The 25168-nt window shown below is 65.4% G+C and overlaps 1 protein-coding gene across 1 annotated transcript in view; it reads right to left on the bottom strand.

The window, feature by feature from the left end:
• LOC144486478 (carbohydrate-responsive element-binding protein-like) overlaps nucleotides 1-24417 on the bottom strand; it is a gene marked incomplete at its 5' end in the record, with an annotated part of 161082 nt that extends 136665 nt beyond the window's left edge. The window contains one exon of the mRNA XM_078204521.1: nucleotides 24298-24417. Within this exon, the coding sequence (XP_078060647.1) occupies nucleotides 24298-24417 (120 nt within the window). The remainder of the gene's footprint in view (nucleotides 1-24297) is intronic.
• Between the last annotated feature and the right edge of the window lie 751 nt (nucleotides 24418-25168).

Below are 25168 nucleotides of genomic sequence, written 5' to 3'. Positions count from 1 at the left end.
TCTCACACACCCCCGCACTCACACACACTCCCCGCATCACACACGGCCCCGCACTCTCACACACCCCCGCACTCTCACACACGGCCCCGCACTCTCACACACCCCCGCACTCACACACGGCCCCGCACTCTCACACGGCCCCGCACTCTCACACGGCCCCGCACTCACACACGGCCCCGCACTCACACACGGCCCCGCACTCTCACACGGCCCCGCACTCACACACGGCCCCGCACTCTCACACGGCCCCGCACTCTCACACGGCCCCGCACTCTCACACGGCCCCGCACTCTCACACGGCCCCGCACTCTCACACGGCCCCGCACTCTCACACACCCCCGCACTCTCACACACCCCCGCACTCTCACACACCCCCGCACTCTCACACACTCCCCGCACTCTCACACGGCCCCGCACTCTCACACGGCCCCGCACTCTCACACGGCCCCGCACTCTCACACACCCCCGCACTCACACACACCCCCGCACTCTCACACACCCCCCGCACTCTCACACACCCCCCGCACTCTCACACACCCCCGCACTCTCACACACTCCCCGCACTCTCACACACCCCCCGCACTCTCACACACCCCCGCACTCACACACACCCCCGCACTCTCACACACCCCCCGCACTCTCACACACCCCCCGCACTCTCACACACCCCCCGCACTCTCACACACCCCCCGCACTCTCACACACTCCCCGCACTCTCACACGGCCCCGCACTCTCACACGGCCCCGCACTCTCACACGGCCCCGCACTCTCACACGGCCCCGCACTCTCACACACCCCCGCACTCTCACACACCCCCGCACTCTCACACACCCCCGCACTCTCACACGGCCCCGCACTCACACACTCCCCGCACTCACACACGGCCCCGCACTCTCACACGGCCCCGCACTCTCACACACGGCCCCGCACTCACACACGGCCCCGCACTCTCACACACCCCCGCACTCTCACACGGCCCCGCACTCTCACACGGCCCCGCACTCTCACACACCCCCGCACTCACACACGGCCCCGCACTCTCACACGGCCCCGCACTCTCACACACTCCCCGCACTCACACACCCCCGCACTCACACACGGCCCCGCACTCTCACACACTCCCCGCACTCACACACGGCCCCGCACTCTCACACGGCCCCGCACTCACACACGGCCCCGCACTCTCACACACCCCCGCACTCTCACACACCCCCGCACTCTCACACACTCCCCGCACTCTCACACACGGCCCCGCACTCTCACACACTCCCCGCACTCTCACACACGGCCCCACACTCACACACACCCCCGCACTCTCACACGGCCCCGCACTCTCACACACTCCCCGCACTCTCACACACACCCCCGCACTCACACACGGCCCCGCACTCTCACACACTCCCCGCACTCTCACACACGGCCCCGCACTCTCACACGGCCCCGCACTCTCACACGGCCCCGCACTCACACGGCCCCGCACTCACACACGGCCCCGCACTCACACACGGCCCCGCACTCACACACACCCCCGCACTCTCACACGGCCCCGCACTCTCACACACGGCCCCGCACTCTCACACACTCCCCGCACTCTCACACACTCCCCGCACTCTCACACACTCCCCGCACTCTCACACACCCCCGCACTCTCACACACCCCCGCACTCTCACACACCCCCGCACTCTCACACGGCCCCGCACTCTCACACACTCCCCGCACTCTCACACGGCCCCGCACTCTCACACACCCCCCGCACTCTCACACGGCCCCGCACTCTCACACGGCCCCGCACTCTCACACACGGCCCCGCACTCTCACACACGGCCCCGCACTCTCACACGGCCCCGCACTCTCACACACGGCCCCGCACTCTCACACACGGCCCCGCACTCTCACACGGCCCCGCACTCTCACACACGGCCCCGCACTCTCACACACGGCCCCGCACTCTCACACACGGCCCCGCACTCTCACACACACCCCCGCACTCTCACACGGCCCCGCACTCTCACACGGCCCCGCACTCTCACACACGGCCCCGCACTCTCACACACGGCCCCGCACTCTCACACACTCCCCGCACTCTCACACGGCCCCGCATTCACACACACCCCCGCACTCTCACACACCCCCGCACTCTCACACGGCCCCGCACTCTCACACACGGCCCCGCACTCTCACACGGCCCCGCACTCTCACACGGCCCCGCACTCTCACACACTCCCCGCACTCTCACACGGCCCCGCACTCTCACACGGCCCCGCACTCTCACACACGGCCCCGCACTCACACACTCCCCGCACTCACACACACGGCCCCGCACTCACACACACTCCCCGCACTCTCACACACGGCCCCGCACTCACACACTCCCCGCACTCACACACACGGCCCCGCACTCACACACACTCCCCGCACTCACACACTCCCCGCACTCACACACACGGCCCCGCACTCACACACACTCCCCGCACTCACACACGGCCCCGCACTCTCACACGGCCCCGCACTCTCACACGGCCCCGCACTCTCACACGGCCCCGCACTCACACACACCCCCGCACTCACACACACTCCCCGCACTCTCACACACCCCCGCACTCTCACACGGCCCCGCACTCTCACACACCCCCGCACTCTCACACGGCCCCGCACTCTCACACGGCCCCGCCCTCACACACCCCCGCACTCTCACACACCCCCGCACTCTCACACACGGCCCCGCACTCTCACACACCCCCGCACTCTCACACACCCCCGCACTCTCACACACCCCCGCACTCTCACACACCCCCGCACTCTCACACGGCCCCGCACTCTCACACACCCCCCGCACTCTCACACACCCCCGCACTCTCACACACCCCCGCACTCTCACACGGCCCCGCACTCTCACACACCCCCGCACTCTCACACGGCCCCGCACTCACACACACCCCCGCACTCTCACACGGCCCCGCACTCTCACACACCCCCGCACTCTCACACGGCCCCGCACTCACACACGGCCCCGCACTCACACACGGCCCCGCACTCTCACACGGCCCCGCACTCTCACACACTCCCCGCACTCACACACGGCCCCGCACTCACACACGGCCCCGCACTCTCACACGGCCCCGCACTCTCACACGGCCCCGCACTCTCACACACCCCCCGCACTCTCACACGGCCCCGCACTCACACACGGCCCCGCACTCTCACACACGGCCCCGCACTCTCACACACGGCCCCGCACTCACACACGGCCCCGCACTCTCACACGGCCCCGCACTCTCACACGGCCCCGCACTCTCACACACCCCCGCACTCTCACACACGGCCCCGCACTCTCACACGGCCCCGCACTCTCACACGGCCCCGCACTCTCACACACTCCCCGCACTCTCACACACCCCCCGCACTCACACACTCCCCGCACTCACACACGGCCCCGCACTCACACACCCCCGCACTCTCACACACCCCCGCACTCTCACACGGCCCCGCACTCACACACGGCCCCGCACTCACACACGGCCCCGCACTCTCACACACCCCCGCACTCTCACACGGCCCCGCACTCACACACCCCCGCACTCTCACACACCCCCGCACTCTCACACGGCCCCGCACTCACACACGGCCCCGCACTCACACACTCCCCGCACTCACACACCCCCCGCACTCTCACACTCCCCGCACTCACACACGGCCCCGCACTCTCACACGGCCCCGCACTCTCACACGGCCCCGCACTCTCACACACTCCCCGCACTCACACACGGCCCCGCACTCACACACGGCCCCGCACTCTCACACGGCCCCGCACTCTCACACGGCCCCGCACTCTCACACGGCCCCGCACTCTCACACACTCCCGCACTCTCACACACGGCCCCGCACTCTCACACACACCCCCGCACTCTCACACACACCCCCGCACTCTCACACACACCCCCGCACTCTCACACACACCCCCGCACTCACACACGGCCCCGCACTCTCACACACCCCCGCACTCTCACACACTCCCCGCACTCACACACACCCCGCACTCTCACACGGCCCCGCACTCTCACACACTCCCCGCACTCACACACCCCCCGCACTCTCACACGGCCCCGCACTCTCACACACCCCCCGCACTCACACACACCCCCGCACTCACACACACCCCCGCACTCTCACACGGCCCCGCACTCTCACACGGCCCCGCACTCACACACGGCCCCGCACTCACACACTCCCCGCACTCACACACACCCCCCGCACTCTCACACGGCCCCGCACTCTCACACACCCCCCGCACTCTCACACGGCCCCGCACTCACACACTCCCCCCCCGCACTCTCACACGGCCCCGCACTCACACACTCCCCCCGCACTCACACACGGCCCCGCACTCACACACTCCCCCCGCACTCACACACGGCCCCGCACTCACACACTCCCCCCGCACTCTCACACGGCCCCGCACTCACACACACCCCCCGCACTCACACACGGCCCCGCACTCTCACACACCCCGCACTCTCACACGGCCCCGCACTCACACACACCCCGCACTCTCACACACTCCCCGCACTCACACACACCCCCCGCACTCTCACACGGCCCCGCACTCTCACACGGCCCCGCACTCACACACGGCCCCGCACTCTCACACACTCCCCGCACTCACACACACCCCCCGCACTCTCACACACCCCCCGCACTCTCACACACCCCCCGCACTCACACACGGCCCCGCACTCACACACGGCCCCGCACTCTCACACACTCCCCGCACTCACACACACCCCCCGCACTCTCACACACCCCCCGCACTCTCACACACCCCCCGCACTCACACACACTCCCCGCACTCACACACTCCCCGCACTCACACACACCCCCCGCACTCTCACACGGCCCCGCACTCTCACACACGGCCCCGCACTCTCACACGGCCCCGCACTCTCACACACCCCCGCACTCTCACACACCCCCGCACTCTCACACACCCCCGCACTCTCACACACCCCCGCACTCTCACACGGCCCCGCACTCTCACACGGCCCCGCACTCACACACGGCCCCGCACTCACACACACCCCCGCACTCTCACACACCCCCGCACTCTCACACACCCCCGCACTCTCACACACCCCCGCACTCTCACACACCCCCGCACTCTCACACACCCCCGCACTCTCACACACCCCCGCACTCTCACACACCCCCGCACTCTCACACACCCCCCGCACTCTCACACGGCCCCGCACTCTCACACACGGCCCCGCACTCACACACGGCCCCGCACTCTCACACACGGCCCCGCACTCACACACACCCCCGCACTCTCACACGGCCCCGCACTCACACACGGCCCCGCACTCTCACACACTCCCCGCACTCACACACACCCCGCACTCTCACACGGCCCCGCACTCACACACGGCCCCGCACTCACACACGGCCCCGCACTCTCACACACCCCCGCGCTCTCACACACCCCCGCACTCTCACACGGCCCCGCACTCTCACACTCCCCGCACTCTCACACGGCCCCGCACTCTCACACGGCCCCGCACTCTCACACGGCCCCGCACTCACACACGGCCCCGCACTCTCACACACCCCCCGCACTCTCACACGGCCCCGCACTCTCACACACCCCCCGCACTCTCACACGGCCCCGCACTCTCACACACCCCCCGCACTCACACACACCCCGCACTCTCACACGGCCCCGCACTCACACATGGCCCCGCACTCACACACACCCCCGCACTCTCACACACCCCCGCACTCTCACACGGCCCCGCACTCTCACACACCCCCGCACTCTCACACACTCCCCGCACTCTCACACGGCCCCGCACTCTCACACACCCCCCGCACTCTCACACGGCCCCGCACTCTCACACGGCCCCGCACTCTCACACACACCCCCGCACTCTCACACACCCCCCGCACTCTCACACGGCCCCGCACTCTCACACACCCCCCGCACTCTCACACACCCCCCGCACTCTCACACGGCCCCGCACTCTCACACGGCCCCGCACTCTCACACGGCCCCGCACTCTCACACGGCCCCGCACTCTCACACACCCCCGCACTCTCACACGGCCCCGCACTCTCACACGGCCCCGCACTCTCACACACCCCCCGCACTCTCACACGGCCCCGCACTCTCACACACCCCCCGCACTCACACACACCCCCGCACTCTCACACACCCCCGCACTCACACACACCCCCGCACTCTCACACACTCCCCGCACTCTCACACACCCCCGCACTCACACACTCCCCGCACTCTCACACGGCCCCGCACTCACACACACCCCCCGCACTCTCACACACCCCCCGCACTCACACACACACCCCCGCACTCTCACACACCCCCCGCACTCTCACACACCCCCGCACTCTCACACACCCCCGCACTCTCACACGGCCCCGCACTCTCACACACCCCCGCACTCTCACACACCCCCGCACTCTCACACGGCCCCGCACTCTCACACACCCCCGCACTCTCACACACCCCCGCACTCTCACACGGCCCAGCACTCACACACACCCCCGCACTCACACACGGCCCCGCACTCACACACACCCCCGCACTCACACACCCCCGCACTCTCACACACCCCCGCACTCTCACACACCCCCGCACTCTCACACACTCCCCGCACTCTCACACGGCCCCGCACTCTCACACGGCCCCGCACTCTCACACACGGCCCCGCACTCTCACACACTCCCCGCACTCTCACACGGCCCCGCACTCACACACACCCCCGCACTCTCACACACCCCCGCACTCTCACACGGCCCCGCACTCTCACACGGCCCCGCACTCTCACACACCTCCCGCACTCTCACACGGCCCCGCACTCTCACACACGGCCCCGCACTCTCACACGGCCCCGCACTCTCACACACGGCCCCGCACTCTCACACACCCCCGCACTCTCACACACTCCCCGCACTCTCACACGGCCCCGCACTCTCACACACGGCCCCGCACTCTCACACACTCCCCGCACTCACACACCCCCGCACTCTCACACGGCCCCGCACTCTCACACACCCCCGCACTCTCACACACCCCCGCACTCTCACACGGCCCCGCACTCTCACACGGCCCCGCACTCACACACACCCCCGCACTCTCACACACCCCCGCACTCTCACACACCCCCGCACTCTCACACGGCCCCGCACTCTCACACGGCCCCGCACTCACACACACCCCCGCACTCTCACACGGCCCCGCACTCTCACACACTCCCCGCACTCTCACACACACCCCCGCACTCTCACACGGCCCCGCACTCTCACACGGCCCCGCACTCTCACACACCCCCGCACTCACACACACCCCCGCACTCTCACACACCCCCGCACTCTCACACACCCCCGCACTCTCACACGGCCCCGCACTCTCACACGGCCCCGCACTCTCACACACCCCCGCACTCTCACACGGCCCCGCACTCTCACACACCCCCGCACTCTCACACGGCCCCGCACTCTCACACACCCCCGCACTCACACACACCCCCGCACTCTCACACACCCCCGCACTCTCACACACCCCCGCACTCTCACACGGCCCCGCACTCTCACACGGCCCCGCACTCTCACACACCCCCGCACTCTCACACGGCCCCGCACTCTCACACACCCCCGCACTCTCACACACCCCCGCACTCTCACACGGCCCCGCACTCTCACACACGGCCCCGCACTCTCACACACCCCCGCACTCTCACACACCCCCGCACTCTCACACGGCCCCGCACTCTCACACACCCCCGCACTCTCACACACCCCCGCACTCTCACACGGCCCCGCACTCACACGGCCCCGCACTCACACACGGCCCCGCACTCTCACACACCCCCGCACTCTCACACACCCCCGCACTCTCACACACCCCCGCACTCTCACACGGCCCCGCACTCTCACACACCCCCGCACTCTCACACACCCCCGCACTCTCACACACCCCCGCACTCTCACACGGCCCCGCACTCTCACACACCCCCGCACTCTCACACGGCCCCGCACTCTCACACACACCCCCCGCACTCACACACGGCCCCGCACTCTCACACGGCCCCGCACTCTCACACGGCCCCGCACTCTCACACACCCCCCGCACTCTCACACGGCCCCGCACTCTCACACACGGCCCCGCACTCTCACACACTCCCCGCACTCACACACGGCCCCGCACTCACACACACCCCCGCACTCTCACACACCCCCGCACTCTCACACGGCCCCGCACTCTCACACACTCCCCGCACTCTCACACGGCCCCGCACTCTCACACACCCCCGCACTCTCACACACCCCCGCACTCTCACACGGCCCCGCACTCTCACACACTCCCCGCACTCTCACACGGCCCCGCACTCACACACACCCCCGCACTCTCACACACCCCCGCACTCACACACACTCCCCGCACTCTCACACACCCCCGCACTCACACACACCCCCGCACTCTCACACGGCCCCGCACTCTCACACGGCCCCGCACTCTCACACACACCCCCGCACTCTCACACGGCCCCGCACTCTCACACACCCCCCGCACTCTCACACGGCCCCGCACTCTCACACACCCCCCGCACTCTCACACGGCCCCGCACTCTCACACACCCCCCGCACTCTCACACGGCCCCGCACTCTCACACACCCCCCGCACTCTCACACGGCCCCGCACTCTCACACGGCCCCGCACTCTCACACACACCCCCGCACTCTCACACGGCCCCGCACTCTCACACGGCCCCGCACTCTCACACACACCCCCGCACTCTCACACACCCCCGCACTCTCACACGGCCCCGCACTCTCACACGGCCCCGCACTCTCACACGGCCCCGCACTCTCACACACTCCCCGCACTCTCACACACTCCCCGCACTCTCACACGGCCCCGCACTCTCACACACGGCCCCGCACTCTCACACACTCCCCGCACTCACACACCCCCGCACTCTCACACGGCCCCGCACTCTCACACACCCCCGCACTCTCACACACCCCCGCACTCTCACACGGCCCCGCACTCTCACACGGCCCCGCACTCACACACACCCCCGCACTCTCACACACCCCCGCACTCTCACACGGCCCCGCACTCTCACACACTCCCCGCACTCTCACACGGCCCCGCACTCTCACACACCCCCGCACTCTCACACACCCCCGCACTCTCACACGGCCCCGCACTCTCACACACGGCCCCGCACTCTCACACACTCCCCGCACTCACACACGGCCCCGCACTCACACACACCCCCGCACTCTCACACACCCCCGCACTCTCACACGGCCCCGCACTCTCACACACTCCCCGCACTCTCACACGGCCCCGCACTCTCACACACCCCCGCACTCTCACACACCCCCGCACTCTCACACGGCCCCGCACTCTCACACGGCCCCGCACTCACACACACCCCCGCACTCACACACACCCCCGCACTCTCACACACCCCCGCACTCTCACACACCCCCGCACTCTCACACGGCCCCGCACTCTCACACACCCCCGCACTCTCACACACCCCCGCACTCTCACACACTCCCCGCACTCTCACACACGGCCCCGCACTCTCACACACCCCCGCACTCTCACACGGCCCCGCACTCTCACACACCCCCGCACTCTCACACACCCCCGCACTCTCACACGGCCCCGCACTCTCACACACCCCCGCACTCTCACACGGCCCCGCACTCTCACACACCCCCGCACTCTCACACACCCCCGCACTCTCACACGGCCCCGCACTCTCACACACCCCCGCACTCTCACACGGCCCCGCACTCTCACACGGCCCCGCACTCTCACACACTCCCCGCACTCTCACACACGGCCCCGCACTCTCACACACCCCCGCACTCTCACACACCCCCGCACTCTCACACACTCCCCGCACTCTCACACACCCCCGCACTCTCACACACCCCCGCACTCTCACACACTCCCCGCACTCTCACACACGGCCCCGCACTCTCACACACCCCCGCACTCTCACACACCCCCGCACTCTCACACACTCCCCGCACTCTCACACACCCCCGCACTCTCACACACCCCCGCACTCTCACACACTCCCCGCACTCTCACACACCCCCGCACTCTCACACGGCCCCGCACTCTCACACACCCCCGCACTCTCACACACCCCCGCACTCTCACACGGCCCCGCACTCTCACACGGCCCCGCCCTCACACACCCCCGCACTCTCACACGGCCCCGCCCTCACACACCCCCCGCACTCTCACACACCCCCGCACTCTCACACGGCCCCGCACTCTCACACACCCCCGCACTCTCACACACCCCCGCACTCTCACACACCCCCGCACTCTCACACGGCCCCGCACTCTCACACGGCCCCGCACTCTCACACGGCCCCGCACTCTCACACGGCCCCGCCCTCACACACCCCCCCCGCACTCTCACACGGCCCCGCACTCTCACACGGCCCCGCACTCTCACACGGCCCCGCACTCTCACACACCCCCGCACTCTCACACGGCCCCGCACTCACACACGGCCCCGCACTCACACACGGCCCCGCACTCACACACACCCCCGCACTCTCACACGGCCCCGCACTCTCACACACCCCCGCACTCTCACACACCCCCGCACTCTCACACGGCCCCGCACTCACACACGGCCCCGCACTCTCACACACCCCCGCACTCTCACACGGCCCCGCACTCTCACACGGCCCCGCACTCACACACGGCCCCGCACTCACACACACCCCCGCACTCTCACACGGCCCCGCCCTCACACACCCCCGCACTCTCACACACCCCCGCACTCTCACACGGCCCCGCACTCTCACACGGCCCCGCACTCACACACTCCCCCGCACTCTCACACACCCCCGCACTCTCACACACCCCCGCACTCTCACACACCCCCGCACTCTCACACACCCCCGCACTCTCACACACCCCCGCACTCTCACACACCCCCGCACTCTCACACGGCCCCGCACTCTCACACGGCCCCGCACTCTCACACACCCCCGCACTCTCACACGGCCCCGCACTCTCACACACCCCCGCACTCTCACACGGCCCCGCACTCTCACACGGCCCCGCACTCTCACACACCCCCGCACTCTCACACACGGCCCCGCACTCTCACACACCCCCGCACTCTCACACACCCCCGCACTCTCACACGGCCCCGCACTCTCACACACCCCCGCACTCTCACACGGCCCCGCACTCTCACACACCCCCGCACTCTCACACACCCCCGCACTCTCACACACCCCCGCACTCTCACACACCCCCGCACTCTCACACGGCCCCGCACTCTCACACACCCCCGCACTCTCACACACCCCCGCACTCTCACACACCCCCGCACTCTCACACACCCCCGCACTCTCACACACCCCCGCACTCTCACACACCCCCGCACTCTCACACGGCCCCGCACTCACACGGCCCCGCACTCACACACGGCCCCGCACTCTCACACGGCCCCGCACTCTCACACGGCCCCGCACTCTCACACACCCCCGCACTCTCACACACCCCCGCACTCTCACACTCCCCGCACTCTCACACGGCCCCGCACTCACACACGGCCCCGCACTCTCACACGGCCCCGCACTCTCACACACCCCCACACTCTCACACACCCCCGCACTCTCACACGGCCCCGCACTCTCACACGGCCCCGCACTCTCACACGGCCCCGCACTCTCACACGGCCCCGCACTCTCACACGGCCCCGCACTCTCACACGGCCCCGCACTCTCACACGGCCCCGCACTCTCACACGGCCCCGCACTCTCACACGGCCCCGCACTCACACACGGCCCCGCACTCTCACACACTCCCCGCACTCACACACGGCCCCGCACTCACACACGGCCCCGCACTCTCACACGGCCCCGCACTCACACACACCCCCGCACTCTCACACGGCCCCGCACTCACACACACCCCCGCACTCTCACACACTCCCCGCACTCACACACGGCCCCGCACTCTCACACGGCCCCGCACTCTCACACGGCCCCGCACTCTCACACACCCCCCGCACTCTCACACGGCCCCGCACTCACACACGGCCCCGCACTCTCACACACGGCCCCGCACTCACACACTCCCCGCACTCACACACACCCCGCACTCTCACACGGCCCCGCACTCACACACGGCCCCGCACTCACACACGGCCCCGCACTCTCACACACCCCCGCACTCTCACACACCCCCGCACTCACACACGGCCCCGCACTCTCACACACCCCCGCACTCTCACACACCCCCGCACTCACACACACCCCCGCACTCTCACACACCCCCGCACTCACACACGGCCCCGCACTCTCACACGGCCCCGCACTCTCACACGGCCCCGCACTCTCACACGGCCCCGCACTCTCACACACGGCCCCGCACTCTCACACTCCCCGCACTCACACACGGCCCCGCACTCTCACACGGCCCCGCACTCTCACACGGCCCCGCACTCTCACACGGCCCCGCACTCTCACACACTCCCGCACTCTCACACGGCCCCGCACTCTCACACGGCCCCGCACTCTCACACGGCCCCGCACTCTCACACACTCCCCGCACTCACACACGGCCCCGCACTCTCACACGGCCCCGCACTCTCACACACTCCCCGCACTCACACACGGCCCCGCACTCACACACGGCCCCGCACTCTCACACACCCCCGCACTCTCACACACTCCCCGCACTCACACACGGCCCCGCACTCTCACACGGCCCCGCACTCTCACACGGCCCCGCACTCTCACACACTCCCCGCACTCACACACGGCCCCGCACTCTCACACGGCCCCGCACTCTCACACACACCCCCGCACTCTCACACACTCCCCGCACTCTCACACGGCCCCGCACTCACACACACCCCCGCACTCTCACACGGCCCCGCACTCACACACACCCCCCCCGCACTCTCACACACTCCCCGCACTCTCACACACTCCCCGCACTCACACACCCCCCGCACTCTCACACGGCCCCGCACTCTCACACACCCCCCGCACTCACACACACCCCCGCACTCACACACACCCCGCACTCTCACACGGCCCCGCACTCACACACGGCCCCGCACTCACACACTCCCCCCCCGCACTCACACACGGCCCCGCACTCACACACCCCCCGCACTCTCACACGGCCCCGCACTCTCACACACCCCCGCACTCACACACACCCCCCGCACTCTCACACACCCCCCGCACTCTCACACACCCCCCGCACTCTCACACACCCCCGCACTCACACACTCCCCGCACTCACACACACCCCCCGCACTCTCACACACCCCCCGCACTCTCACACACCCCCCGCACTCTCACACACCCCCGCACTCACACACTCCCCGCACTCACACACCCCCCGCACTCTCACACGGCCCCGCACTCACACACTCCCCGCACTCACACACGGCCCCGCACTCTCACACACCCCCGCACTCACACACGGCCCCGCACTCACACACACCCCCCGCACTCTCACACGGCCCCGCACTCACACACACCCCCGCACTCTCACACGGCCCCGCACTCTCACACACCCCCGCACTCTCACACACCCCCGCACTCTCACACACCCCCGCACTCACACACACCCCCCGCACTCTCACACACCCCCGCACTCTCACACACCCCCGCACTCTCACACGGCCCCGCACTCTCACACGGCCCCGCACTCTCACACACCCCCGCACTCTCACACACCCCCGCACTCTCACACGGCCCCGCACTCTCACACACCCCCGCACTCTCACACGGCCCCGCACTCTCACACACCCCCGCACTCTCACACACCCCCGCACTCTCACACACCCCCGCACTCTCACACGGCCCCGCACTCTCACACGGCCCCGCACTCACACACCCCCCGCACTCTCACACGGCCCCGCACTCACACACGGCCCCGCACTCACACACCCCCGCACTCTCACACGGCCCCGCACTCACACACGGCCCCGCACTCTCACACGGCCCCGCACTCTCACACACCCCCGCACTCACACACCCCCCGCACTCTCACACGGCCCCGCACTCACACACACCCCCGCACTCTCACACACCCCCGCACTCTCACACGGCCCCGCACTCTCACACACCCCCGCACTCTCACACACCCCCGCACTCTCACACGGCCCCGCACTCTCACACGGCCCCGCACTCACACACCCCCCGCACTCTCACACGGCCCCGCACTCTCACACGGCCCCGCACTCTCACACACCCCCCGCACTCTCACACGGCCCCGCACTCTCACACACCCCCGCACTCTCACACGGCCCCGCACTCTCACACGGCCCCGCACTCACACACACCCCCGCACTCTCACACGGCCCCGCACTCTCACACACCCCCGCACTCACACACACCCCCCGCACTCTCACACACCCCCGCACTCACACACACCCCCGCACTCACACACACTCCCCGCACTCTCACACGGCCCCGCACTCTCACACGGCCCCGCACTCTCACACACCCCCCGCACTCTCACACACCCCCGCACTCACACACACCCCCCGCACTCTCACACACCCCCGCACTCACACACGGCCCCGCACTCTCACACACCCCCGCACTCTCACACACCCCCGCACTCTCACACACCCCCGCACTCACACACGGCCCCGCACTCTCACACACCCCCCGCACTCTCACACACCCCCGCACTCACACACACCCCCCGCACTCTCACACACCCCCGCACTCACACACGGCCCCGCACTCTCACACACTCCCCGCACTCTCACACGGCCCCGCACTCTCACACGGCCCCGCACTCTCACACACCCCCCGCACTCTCACACACCCCCGCACTCACACACACCCCCCGCACTCTCACACACCCCCGCACTCACACACGGCCCCGCACTCTCACACACCCCCGCACTCACACACACCCCCGCACTCACACACACCCCCCGCACTCTCACACGGCCCCGCACTCACACACACTCCCCGCACTCTCACACGGCCCCGCACTCTCACACGGCCCCGCACTCACACACGGCCCCGCACTCTCACACACTCCCCGCACTCTCACACACCCCCGCACTCACACACACCCCCGCACTCTCACACGGCCCCGCACTCACACACACCCCCGCACTCTCACACACCCCCGCACTCTCACACACCCCCGCACTCTCACACACTCCCCGCACTCACACACGGCCCCGCACTCTCACACGGCCCCGCACTCACACACACCCCCCGCACTCTCACACGGCCCCGCACTCTCACACACCCCCGCACTCTCACACACCCCCGCACTCTCACACGGCCCCGCACTCTCACACACCCCCGCACTCTCACACACACCCCCGCACTCTCACACGGCCCCGCACTCTCACACACCCCCGCACTCTCACACACACCCCCGCACTCTCACACGGCCCCGCACTCTCACACACCCCCGCACTCTCACACACTCCCCGCACTCACACACTCCCCGCACTCACACACGGCCCCGCACTCTCACACACCCCCGCACTCTCACACACCCCCGCACTCTCACACACCCCCGCACTCTCACACACTCCCCGCACTCACACACGGCCCCGCACTCACACACACCCCCGCACTCACACACACCCCCCGCACTCTCACACGGCCCCGCACTCTCACACACCCCCGCACTCACACACTCCCCGCACTCACACACACCCCCCGCACTCTCACACACTCCCCGCACTCTCACACGGCCCCGCACTCACACACGGCCCCGCACTCTCACACACCCCCGCACTCACACACACCCCCCGCACTCTCACACACTCCCCGCACTCTCACACGGCCCCGCACTCTCACACGGCCCCGCACTCACACACACCCCCGCACTCACACACTCCCCGCACTCACACACACCCCCGCACTCTCACACACCCCCCGCACTCTCACACGGCCCCGCACTCACACACACCCCCCGCACTCTCACACACTCCCCGCACTCACACACACCCCCCGCACTCTCACACACGGCCCCGCACTCTCACACGGCCCCGCACTCTCACACGGCCCCGCACTCTCACACACTCCCGCACTCTCACACACCCCCCGCACTCACACACACCCCCCGCACTCTCACACACCCCCCGCACTCACACACACCCCCCGCACTCTCACACACTCCCCGCACTCACACACACCCCCCGCACTCTCACACGGCCCCGCACTCTCACACACTCCCGCACTCTCACACACCCCCCGCACTCTCACACACTCCCCGCACTCTCACACACTCCCCGCACTCTCACACACTCCCCGCACTCTCACACACCCCCCGCACTCTCACACACCCCCCGCACTCTCACACACTCCCCGCACTCTCACACACTCCCCGCACTCTCACACACTCCCCGCACTCTCACACACCCCCCGCACTCTCACACACTCCCCGCACTCTCACACACTCCCCGCACTCTCACACACTCCCCGCACTCTCACACACCCCCCGCACTCACACACACCCCCCGCACTCTCACACACGGCCCCGCACTCTCACACACTCCCGCACTCTCACACACCCCCCGCACTCACACACACACCCCGCACTCTCACACACTCCCCGCACTCACACACACTCCCCGCACTCTCACACACGGCCCCGCACTCTCACACGGCCCCGCACTCTCACACGGCCCCGCACTCTCACACGGCCCCGCACTCTCACACACCCCCGCACTCACACACACCCCCGCACTCTCACACGGCCCCGCACTCTCACACGGCCCCGCACTCACACACACCCCCCGCACTCTCACACACCCCCCGCACTCTCACACGGCCCCGCACTCTCACACACCCCCGCACTCTCACACACCCCCCGCACTCTCACACACCCCCCGCACTCTCACACGGCCCCGCACTCTCACACACCCCCGCACTCTCACACACCCCCCGCACTCTCACACGGCCCCGCACTCTCACACACCCCCGCACTCTCACACGGCCCCGCACTCTCACACGGCCCCGCACTCACACACGGCCCCGCACTCTCACACGGCCCCGCACTCTCACACGGCCCCGCACTCTCACACACCCCCGCACTCACACACACCCCCGCACTCACACACACCCCCGCACTCTCACACGGCCCCGCACTCACACACGGCCCCGCACTCACACACGGCCCCGCACTCTCACACGGCCCCGCACTCTCACACGGCCCCGCACTCTCACACACCCCCGCACTCACACACACCCCCGCACTCACACACACCCCCGCACTCACACACACCCCCGCACTCTCACACGGCCCCGCACTCACACACTCCCCCCGCACTCTCACACACCCCCGCACTCTCACACACCCCCCGCACTCTCACACGGCCCCGCACTCTCACACACCCCCGCACTCACACACACCCCCGCACTCACACACACCCCCGCACTCTCACACGGCCCCGCACTCTCACACACCCCCCGCACTCTCACACGGCCCCGCACTCTCACACGGCCCCGCACTCTCACACACTCCCCGCACTCTCACACGGCCCCGCACTCTCACACACCCCCGCACTCTCACACACCCCCGCACTCTCACACGGCCCCGCACTCTCACACACCCCCGCACTCTCACACACTCCCCGCACTCTCACACACCCCCCGCACTCTCACACACCCCCGCACTCTCACACACTCCCCGCACTCTCACACACTCCCCGCACTCTCACACACCCCCCGCACTCTCACACACCCCCGCACTCTCACACACCCCCCGCACTCTCACACGGCCCCGCACTCTCACACACCCCCCGCACTCACACACACCCCCGCACTCTCACACACCCCCCGCACTCTCACACGGCCCCGCACTCTCACACGGCCCCGCACTCTCACACACCCCCGCACTCTCACACACCCCCCGCACTCTCACACACCCCCGCACTCTCACACACCCCCCGCACTCTCACACGGCCCCGCACTCTCACACACCCCCCGCACTCACACACACCCCCGCACTCTCACACACCCCCGCACTCTCACACACCCCCGCACTCTCACACGGCCCCGCACTCTCACACGGCCCCGCACTCTCACACACCCCCGCACTCTCACACGGCCCCGCACTCTCACACACCCCCGCACTCTCACACGGCCCCGCACTCTCACACGGCCCCGCACTCTCACACACCCCCGCACTCTCACACACCCCCGCACTCTCACACACCCCCGCACTCTCACACACCCCCCGCACTCTCACACACCCCCGCACTCTCACACACCCCCGCACTCTCACACACCCCCGCACTCTCACACGGCCCCGCACTCTCACACACCCCCGCACTCTCACACACCCCCGCACTCTCACACGGCCCCGCACTCTCACACACCCCCACACTCTCACACGGCCCCGCACTCACACACGGCCCCGCACTCTCACACGGCCCCGCACTCTCACACACCCCCCCCGCACTCTCACACACTCCCCGCACTCTCACACACCCCCGCACTCTCACACGGCCCCGCACTCTCACACACCCCCGCACTCTCACACGGCCCCGCACTCACACACGGCCCCGCACTCTCACACACTCCCCGCACTCTCACACACCCCCGCACTCTCACACACTCCCCGCACTCACACACGGCCCCGCACTCTCACACGGCCCCGCACTCACACACACCCCCCCCGCACTCTCACACACTCCCCGCACTCACACACGGCCCCGCACTCTCACACGGCCCCGCACTCTCACACACCCCCGCACTCTCACACACCCCCGCACTCTCACACACCCCCGCACTCTCACACACGGCCCCGCACTCTCACACGGCCCCGCACTCTCACACACGGCCCCGCACTCTCACACGGCCCCGCACTCTCACACACCCCCGCACTCTCACACACCCCCGCACTCTCACACACTCCCCGCACTCTCACACACCCCCGCACTCTCACACACGGCCCCGCACTCTCACACGGCCCCGCACTCTCACACACCCCCGCACTCTCACACACTCCCCGCACTCTCACACGGCCCCGCACTCTCACACACCCCCCCCGCACTCACACACACTCCCCGCACTCTCACACACTCCCCGCACTCACACACGGCCCCGCACTCTCACACGGCCCCGCACTCTCACACACCCCCGCACTCTCACACACTCCCCGCACTCACACACGGCCCCGCACTCTCACACGGCCCCGCACTCTCACACGGCCCCGCACTCTCACACACCCCCCCCGCACTCACACACACTCCCCGCACTCTCACACGGCCCCGCACTCTCACACGGCCCCGCACTCTCACACGGCCCCGCACTCTCACACACCCCCGCACTCTCACACGGCCCCGCACTCTCACACACCCCCGCACTCACACACGGCCCCGCACTCTCACACACCCCCGCACTCTCACACACCCCCGCACTCACACACGGCCCCGCACTCTCACACACCCCCGCACTCACACACACCCCCGCACTCTCACACGGCCCCGCACTCTCACACGGCCCCGCACTCTCACACACCCCCGCACTCACACACGGCCCCGCACTCTCACACACGGCCCCGCACTCTCACACACACCCCCGCACTCTCACACACCCCCGCACTCACACACGGCCCCGCACTCTCACACACGGCCCCGCACTCTCACACACACCCCCGCACTCTCACACACCCCCGCACTCACACACGGCCCCGCACTCTCACACACGGCCCCGCACTCTCACACACACCCCCGCACTCTCACACGGCCCCGCACTCTCACACGGCCCCACACTCTCACACACCCCCGCACTCTCACACACCCCCGCACTCACACACGGCCCCGCACTCTCACACACCCCCGCACTCTCACACACTCCCCGCACTCACACACGGCCCCGCACTCTCACACACCCCCGCACTCTCACACACCCCCGCACTCACACACGGCCCCGCACTCTCACACACCCCGCACTCTCACACACCCCCCGCACTCTCACACGGCCCCGCACTCTCACACACTCCCCGCACTCTCACACGGCCCCGCACTCTCACACACCCCCGCACTCTCACACACCCCCGCACTCACACACGGCCCCGCACTCTCACACACCCCGCACTCTCACACACCCCCCGCACTCTCACACGGCCCCGCACTCACACACACCCCCGCACTCTCACACACTCCCCGCACTCTCACACACTCCCCGCACTCTCACACACCCCCGCACTCTCACACACCCCCGCACTCACACACCCCCGCACTCTCACACACTCCCCGCACTCTCACACGGCCCCGCACTCTCACACGGCCCCGCACTCACACACGGCCCCGCACTCTCACACTCCCCGCACTCTCACACACTCCCCGCACTCTCACACACTCCCCGCACTCACACACGGCCCCGCACTCACACACACCCCCGCACTCTCACACAGCCCCGCACTCTCACACACTCCCCGCACTCTCACACACTCCCCGCACTCACACACTCCCCGCACTCACACACTCCCCGCACTCACACACGGCCCCGCACTCTCACACGGCCCCGCACTCTCACACGGCCCCGCACTCACACACGGCCCCGCACTCACACATTCACACACACACCCGCACTCTCACACACTCCCACACTCTCCCACACTCTCACACACCCCCACACACTCACACACCCCCACACTCTCACACACCCCCACACTCTCACACACTCTCACACTCTCACAATCTCCCACACTCTCCCACACTCTCCCACACTCTCACACACCCCCACACTCTCACACACCCCCACACTCTCACACACCCCCGCACTCTCACACTCTCCCACACTCTCCCACACTCTCCCACACCCCCACACTCTCACACACCCCCACACTCTCACACTCTCCCACACTCTCACACACCCCCACACTCTCACACTCTCCCACACTCTCCCACACTCTCACACACCCCCACACACTCACACACCCCCACACACTCACACACCCCCACACTCTCACACACCCCCACACTCTCACACACCCCCACACACTCACACACCCCCACACTCTCACACACCCCCACACTCTCACACACCCCCACACTCTCACACACCCCCACACTCTCACACACCCACAAAGTCAGAACAGCTTCCCAAAAGCATCAGGGGGAGAGAGAGAGAGAGACTCTAGTTACTCGCTCGCGAACCCTTAACAGCAGAATTTCCACTCCAGGAAGCTGAAAGCCTTGCTTCCAGCTGGCCAGCAGAATTTCCAATCCAGAGAGTGTGAGAGAAAGAACAACACTGCTTTCCATTTGACAACCAGGACAGATTCTGACTCTTAAACCAAAACTGAAAATGAATCCTTAGATTTTTCTGGGGAGGAACCGCCTGACTTTGACTTGTCAATCAATCTTCCCTTTAACAATGCAGATCCCAGCAAGTACCTGAGTCTCAGAGTAAAAATAAACAAAACCCCTTTTAAACCATTGAAGTAGCAATAAAAGGACTTCTTGCAGACAGCCCGGCAACAAAACCCCAAACCTGCTTAACTGCAGAGAACATGATTTAGAAAAACAGTTCTTAAAGGCACACTAACGTTACACTGATCATCCAAAGTCTGATCCCACCTTTCTCCCATCTCCTTTAATCCCCTTCGCCCCAAAAGCCAGATGTAACTGCTTCTTGAAAACATATAGGGGGCGATTCTCCCAAAAAAATTCTAAGTGTCGAAGTCGCATAAAAACTGGAGTAAGTTAAGCTGGACTTTTCAGTGGGAGTTTTAAAATGAATCTCCACACTCTGTGCACTCAGTGCCTCAGCGTGAATCATGCTGAAAATCAATGGGTGGGGCCTATTCCGCCTGGGGGTGCTAGCAGCATAGTGCTGAGCGGGCGAATGCACATGCGCCGATCTATCAGCACCGAGATCAGTGCATGCGCTGTGGCCCCGTACTGCCAGCCTTACGATTGCTGGCCATATCGATCACTGGCCAGCCCCAAGGCCCCACACCACCGGCTGTGCGACTCTCTCACGGCCCGATCAGTGCTCTACCGGGCAAATCTGAGCCAACTTCAACTCCCTGCCTCAATCTCTCGTGCCTCGATCACCCTCTCCCCTGCAGCCCCTCCCTCACTCTCCCCGCCGAAGCAGTGTGCAACCCCCAACCCAATGGCCAGCCCCGATCACTGGCCTCCCTCCCTCCCCCACCAATCCCGACTGCAGAGTGTCAGCAGGACCCCTCACTGATCGCACCCCCAGAGGCCCCACCCCATTTGGCCTCACCCCCATCAGGCCCTGCACCTCCCCCCCCCCTTGGCACTGCCTGATGCCCGATGGGCAGTGCCAGGGGGCCCAGGCTGGCACTACCAAGATAGCAATGCCCAGGGGCACACCCCCGGCACCCAATCCTCTTGGAGACCTTGATTGCTTCCCCCCCCCCCCCCCCCCGCTTCACTCCAGTGGGTCGGGCTGCCAGCTCCCCGCAAGTGGGGAGGTACTGTAAACCCTGTTGGAGTGAAATGCTCCTGGTCAGGGGGAGGGGCGGGGGGTGTTGCGGTGGAGAGACTAGCCCGGAGACTTAAGTCCTGGGCCCGCTAATTACACCTAAATCATCCCCTGCATATCTAATGCTGCTCCGCACTGCTTTCTGGCTGATGGCGCTGGAAATCCGGCACTCGGAGATGTGCTCAGAGCCGGATGTCCAGTACGGATTGTGTGAATCGGGCGCCGCTTGAATTTCCAAGCCCACTGCACTAAAAGGTCAGCGCAGCGGGATGGGACTATCGCCCCCCATGATGTTTTGGTCTCAATTACTTTCTGTGGAAGCGAATTTCACAGGTTCATCACTGTCTGGGTGAAGAAATTTCTCCTCATGTCAGTCCTAAATGGAACCCTGTATCCTCAGACTGTGACCCCTGGTTCTGGACATTCCCACCATCGGGAGCATCCTTCCTGCGTCTACCCTGTCCAGTCCTGTTAGAATTTTATAGGTTTCTATGAGATCCCCCTCATTCTTCTAAACTCCAGCGAATAAAATCCGAACCGACTCAATCTCTCCTCATGCATCAGTCCGGCCATCTCAATGGTAGCCCATAACTTGTAACATAGGGTTCAGAATATAACACTGGGACTCCACAGCATTGATTGGGCTGTGCTTGAATATTCTGTCCCGTTTTAGAGTCCGAATGTAGGAAAGACATCGTGCTCTTTCAGAGAGCTGCTTCAATCAGCTACGAACCAAATGGCTCCAATGCTTCTGCTTTCTCAAGACCATAAGACATAGGAGCAGAATTTGGTCACTCGGCCCAGCAAGTCTGCTCCACCATTCAATCATGGCTGATATTTTTCTCATCCCCATTCTCCTGCCTTTTCCCCATAACCCCTGATCCCCTTATTAATCAAGAACCTATCTATCTCTGTCTTAAATACACTCAATGACCTGGCCTCCACAGCCTTCTGCGGCAAAGATTTCCACAGATTCACACTCTCTGGCTGAAGAAATTCCTCCTCAACTCTGTTTTAAAGGATCGACCTTTTAGCCTGAGGTTGTTTCTAGGTTTTCCTACTCGTGGAAACATCCTCTCCACATCCACTCTATCCAGGCCTCGCAGTATCCTGTAAGTTTCAATAAGATCCCCCCTCATCCTTCTAAACTCCAATGAGTACAGACCCAGAGTCCTCCACCATTCCTCATACAGCAAACTCTTCATTCCAGGGATCATCCTTGTGACCCTCCTCTAAACCCTTTCCAAGGGCAGCACATCCTTCCTTAGATACGGGGCCCAAAACTTCTCACAATAGTCCAAATGGGGTCCAACCAGAGCCTTATACAACTTCCTCAACACTACCTGTCCCTCTACATATCTTTGTATCATCTGCAAACTTAGCAACAGTGTCTTCAGTTCCTTCTTCCAAATCGTTAATGGCACTAGTGTCTGCGAGTAACCCTCCAAAAAAATGGTTCGTCTTCCTCTGTAACATATTCATTGGGATTCTGTTATTTCTCCAGTCATCTTACTGCAGCTCCATGTACAACTGTGCCAAAACTCATGACCCACTGGCTCTCTCTCCAAGATGTAGTGAGGACACCATTATTCTGCTGTAATGTAGATAATGATTACAATTATGTTTTTACAATGAAAGTTTAAGTGAAAGGACTGAGATATTATTGAGGGAGTTCGAGATGGTTGACGGGGGATCCATTTCAGTTAGCTGGAGTAGACTGTTCAATAAGATCAAATCATCTCTCTAACAATTCATCATCACCATCTGGAACCCGGCGTGGCAATACAAATGAAGATGGACAGTATATTCTTACCTTCGGTGCTGCAGGGGTGTCTAAGATAGATACCAGTCTGAGCAAGGCATCAAATCCTAGCTTGATGTTGAAACGCCTCTTCTGCTCGGCAGAGATGTGAGTGGTCCGTCTAGATACCAACTAGCAGAGACAGGACAAACAGTCACAAAGAATCTTTCACAGCCAGGATAATGCTTCACAGAGAGGGAAAGCAATGTCCAGCTCATTCAGATCAATATCAGTCTGCAAACACCATCACTAAGCAATGAGTGGTATTTAATAGTAGGTTATTCTTTTTATTTGAACAAATAAAGTACAGCACAGGAACAGACCTTTCGGCCCTCCAAGCCTGTGCCGATCATGATGCCCTAACTAAACTGAAAAAACCTTCCGCCCTTATTTGGTCCATATCTCCCTATTCATCGACCCATCCAGATGCCGGTTAAATGTTGCTAATGTGCCTGTTTCCATCTCCTCCTCTGGCAGCACATTCCAGGCACCACCACACTCTGGGTGAAAAACTTTCCTTGCACATCTCCCTTAAACTTTCCCCCTCTCACCTTGAACCTGTGCCCTCTTCATTTTAACTTCCACCCTGGGAAAAAGCCTCTGACTATTCACCCTTTCTTTGCCTCTCATAATTTTGAACACTTCTATCAGGTCTCCCTTCAGCCTCCATCTTTCCAGTGAAAACAATCTTAGTTTATTCAACCTCTCCTCATAGCCAACGCTCTCGAGACCAGATAGCATCCTGGTGAACCTTCTTTGCACTCTCTCCAAAGCTTCCCCGGCCTTCTGATAGTGTGGTGACCAGAACTGCACGCAATACTCCAAATGCAGCCCTAGTCGAGGTTTTATATAGCTGCAACATGATTTCCCAACTCTTGTACTC

The sequence above is a fragment of the Mustelus asterias genome, unplaced genomic scaffold, assembly GCF_964213995.1.
Source record: "Mustelus asterias unplaced genomic scaffold, sMusAst1.hap1.1 HAP1_SCAFFOLD_361, whole genome shotgun sequence".
Lineage (NCBI taxonomy): Eukaryota > Metazoa > Chordata > Chondrichthyes > Carcharhiniformes > Triakidae > Mustelus > Mustelus asterias.
Note: the sequence above shows the minus strand (reverse complement) of the source record. Positions and strands in the feature narration are given on the sequence as shown.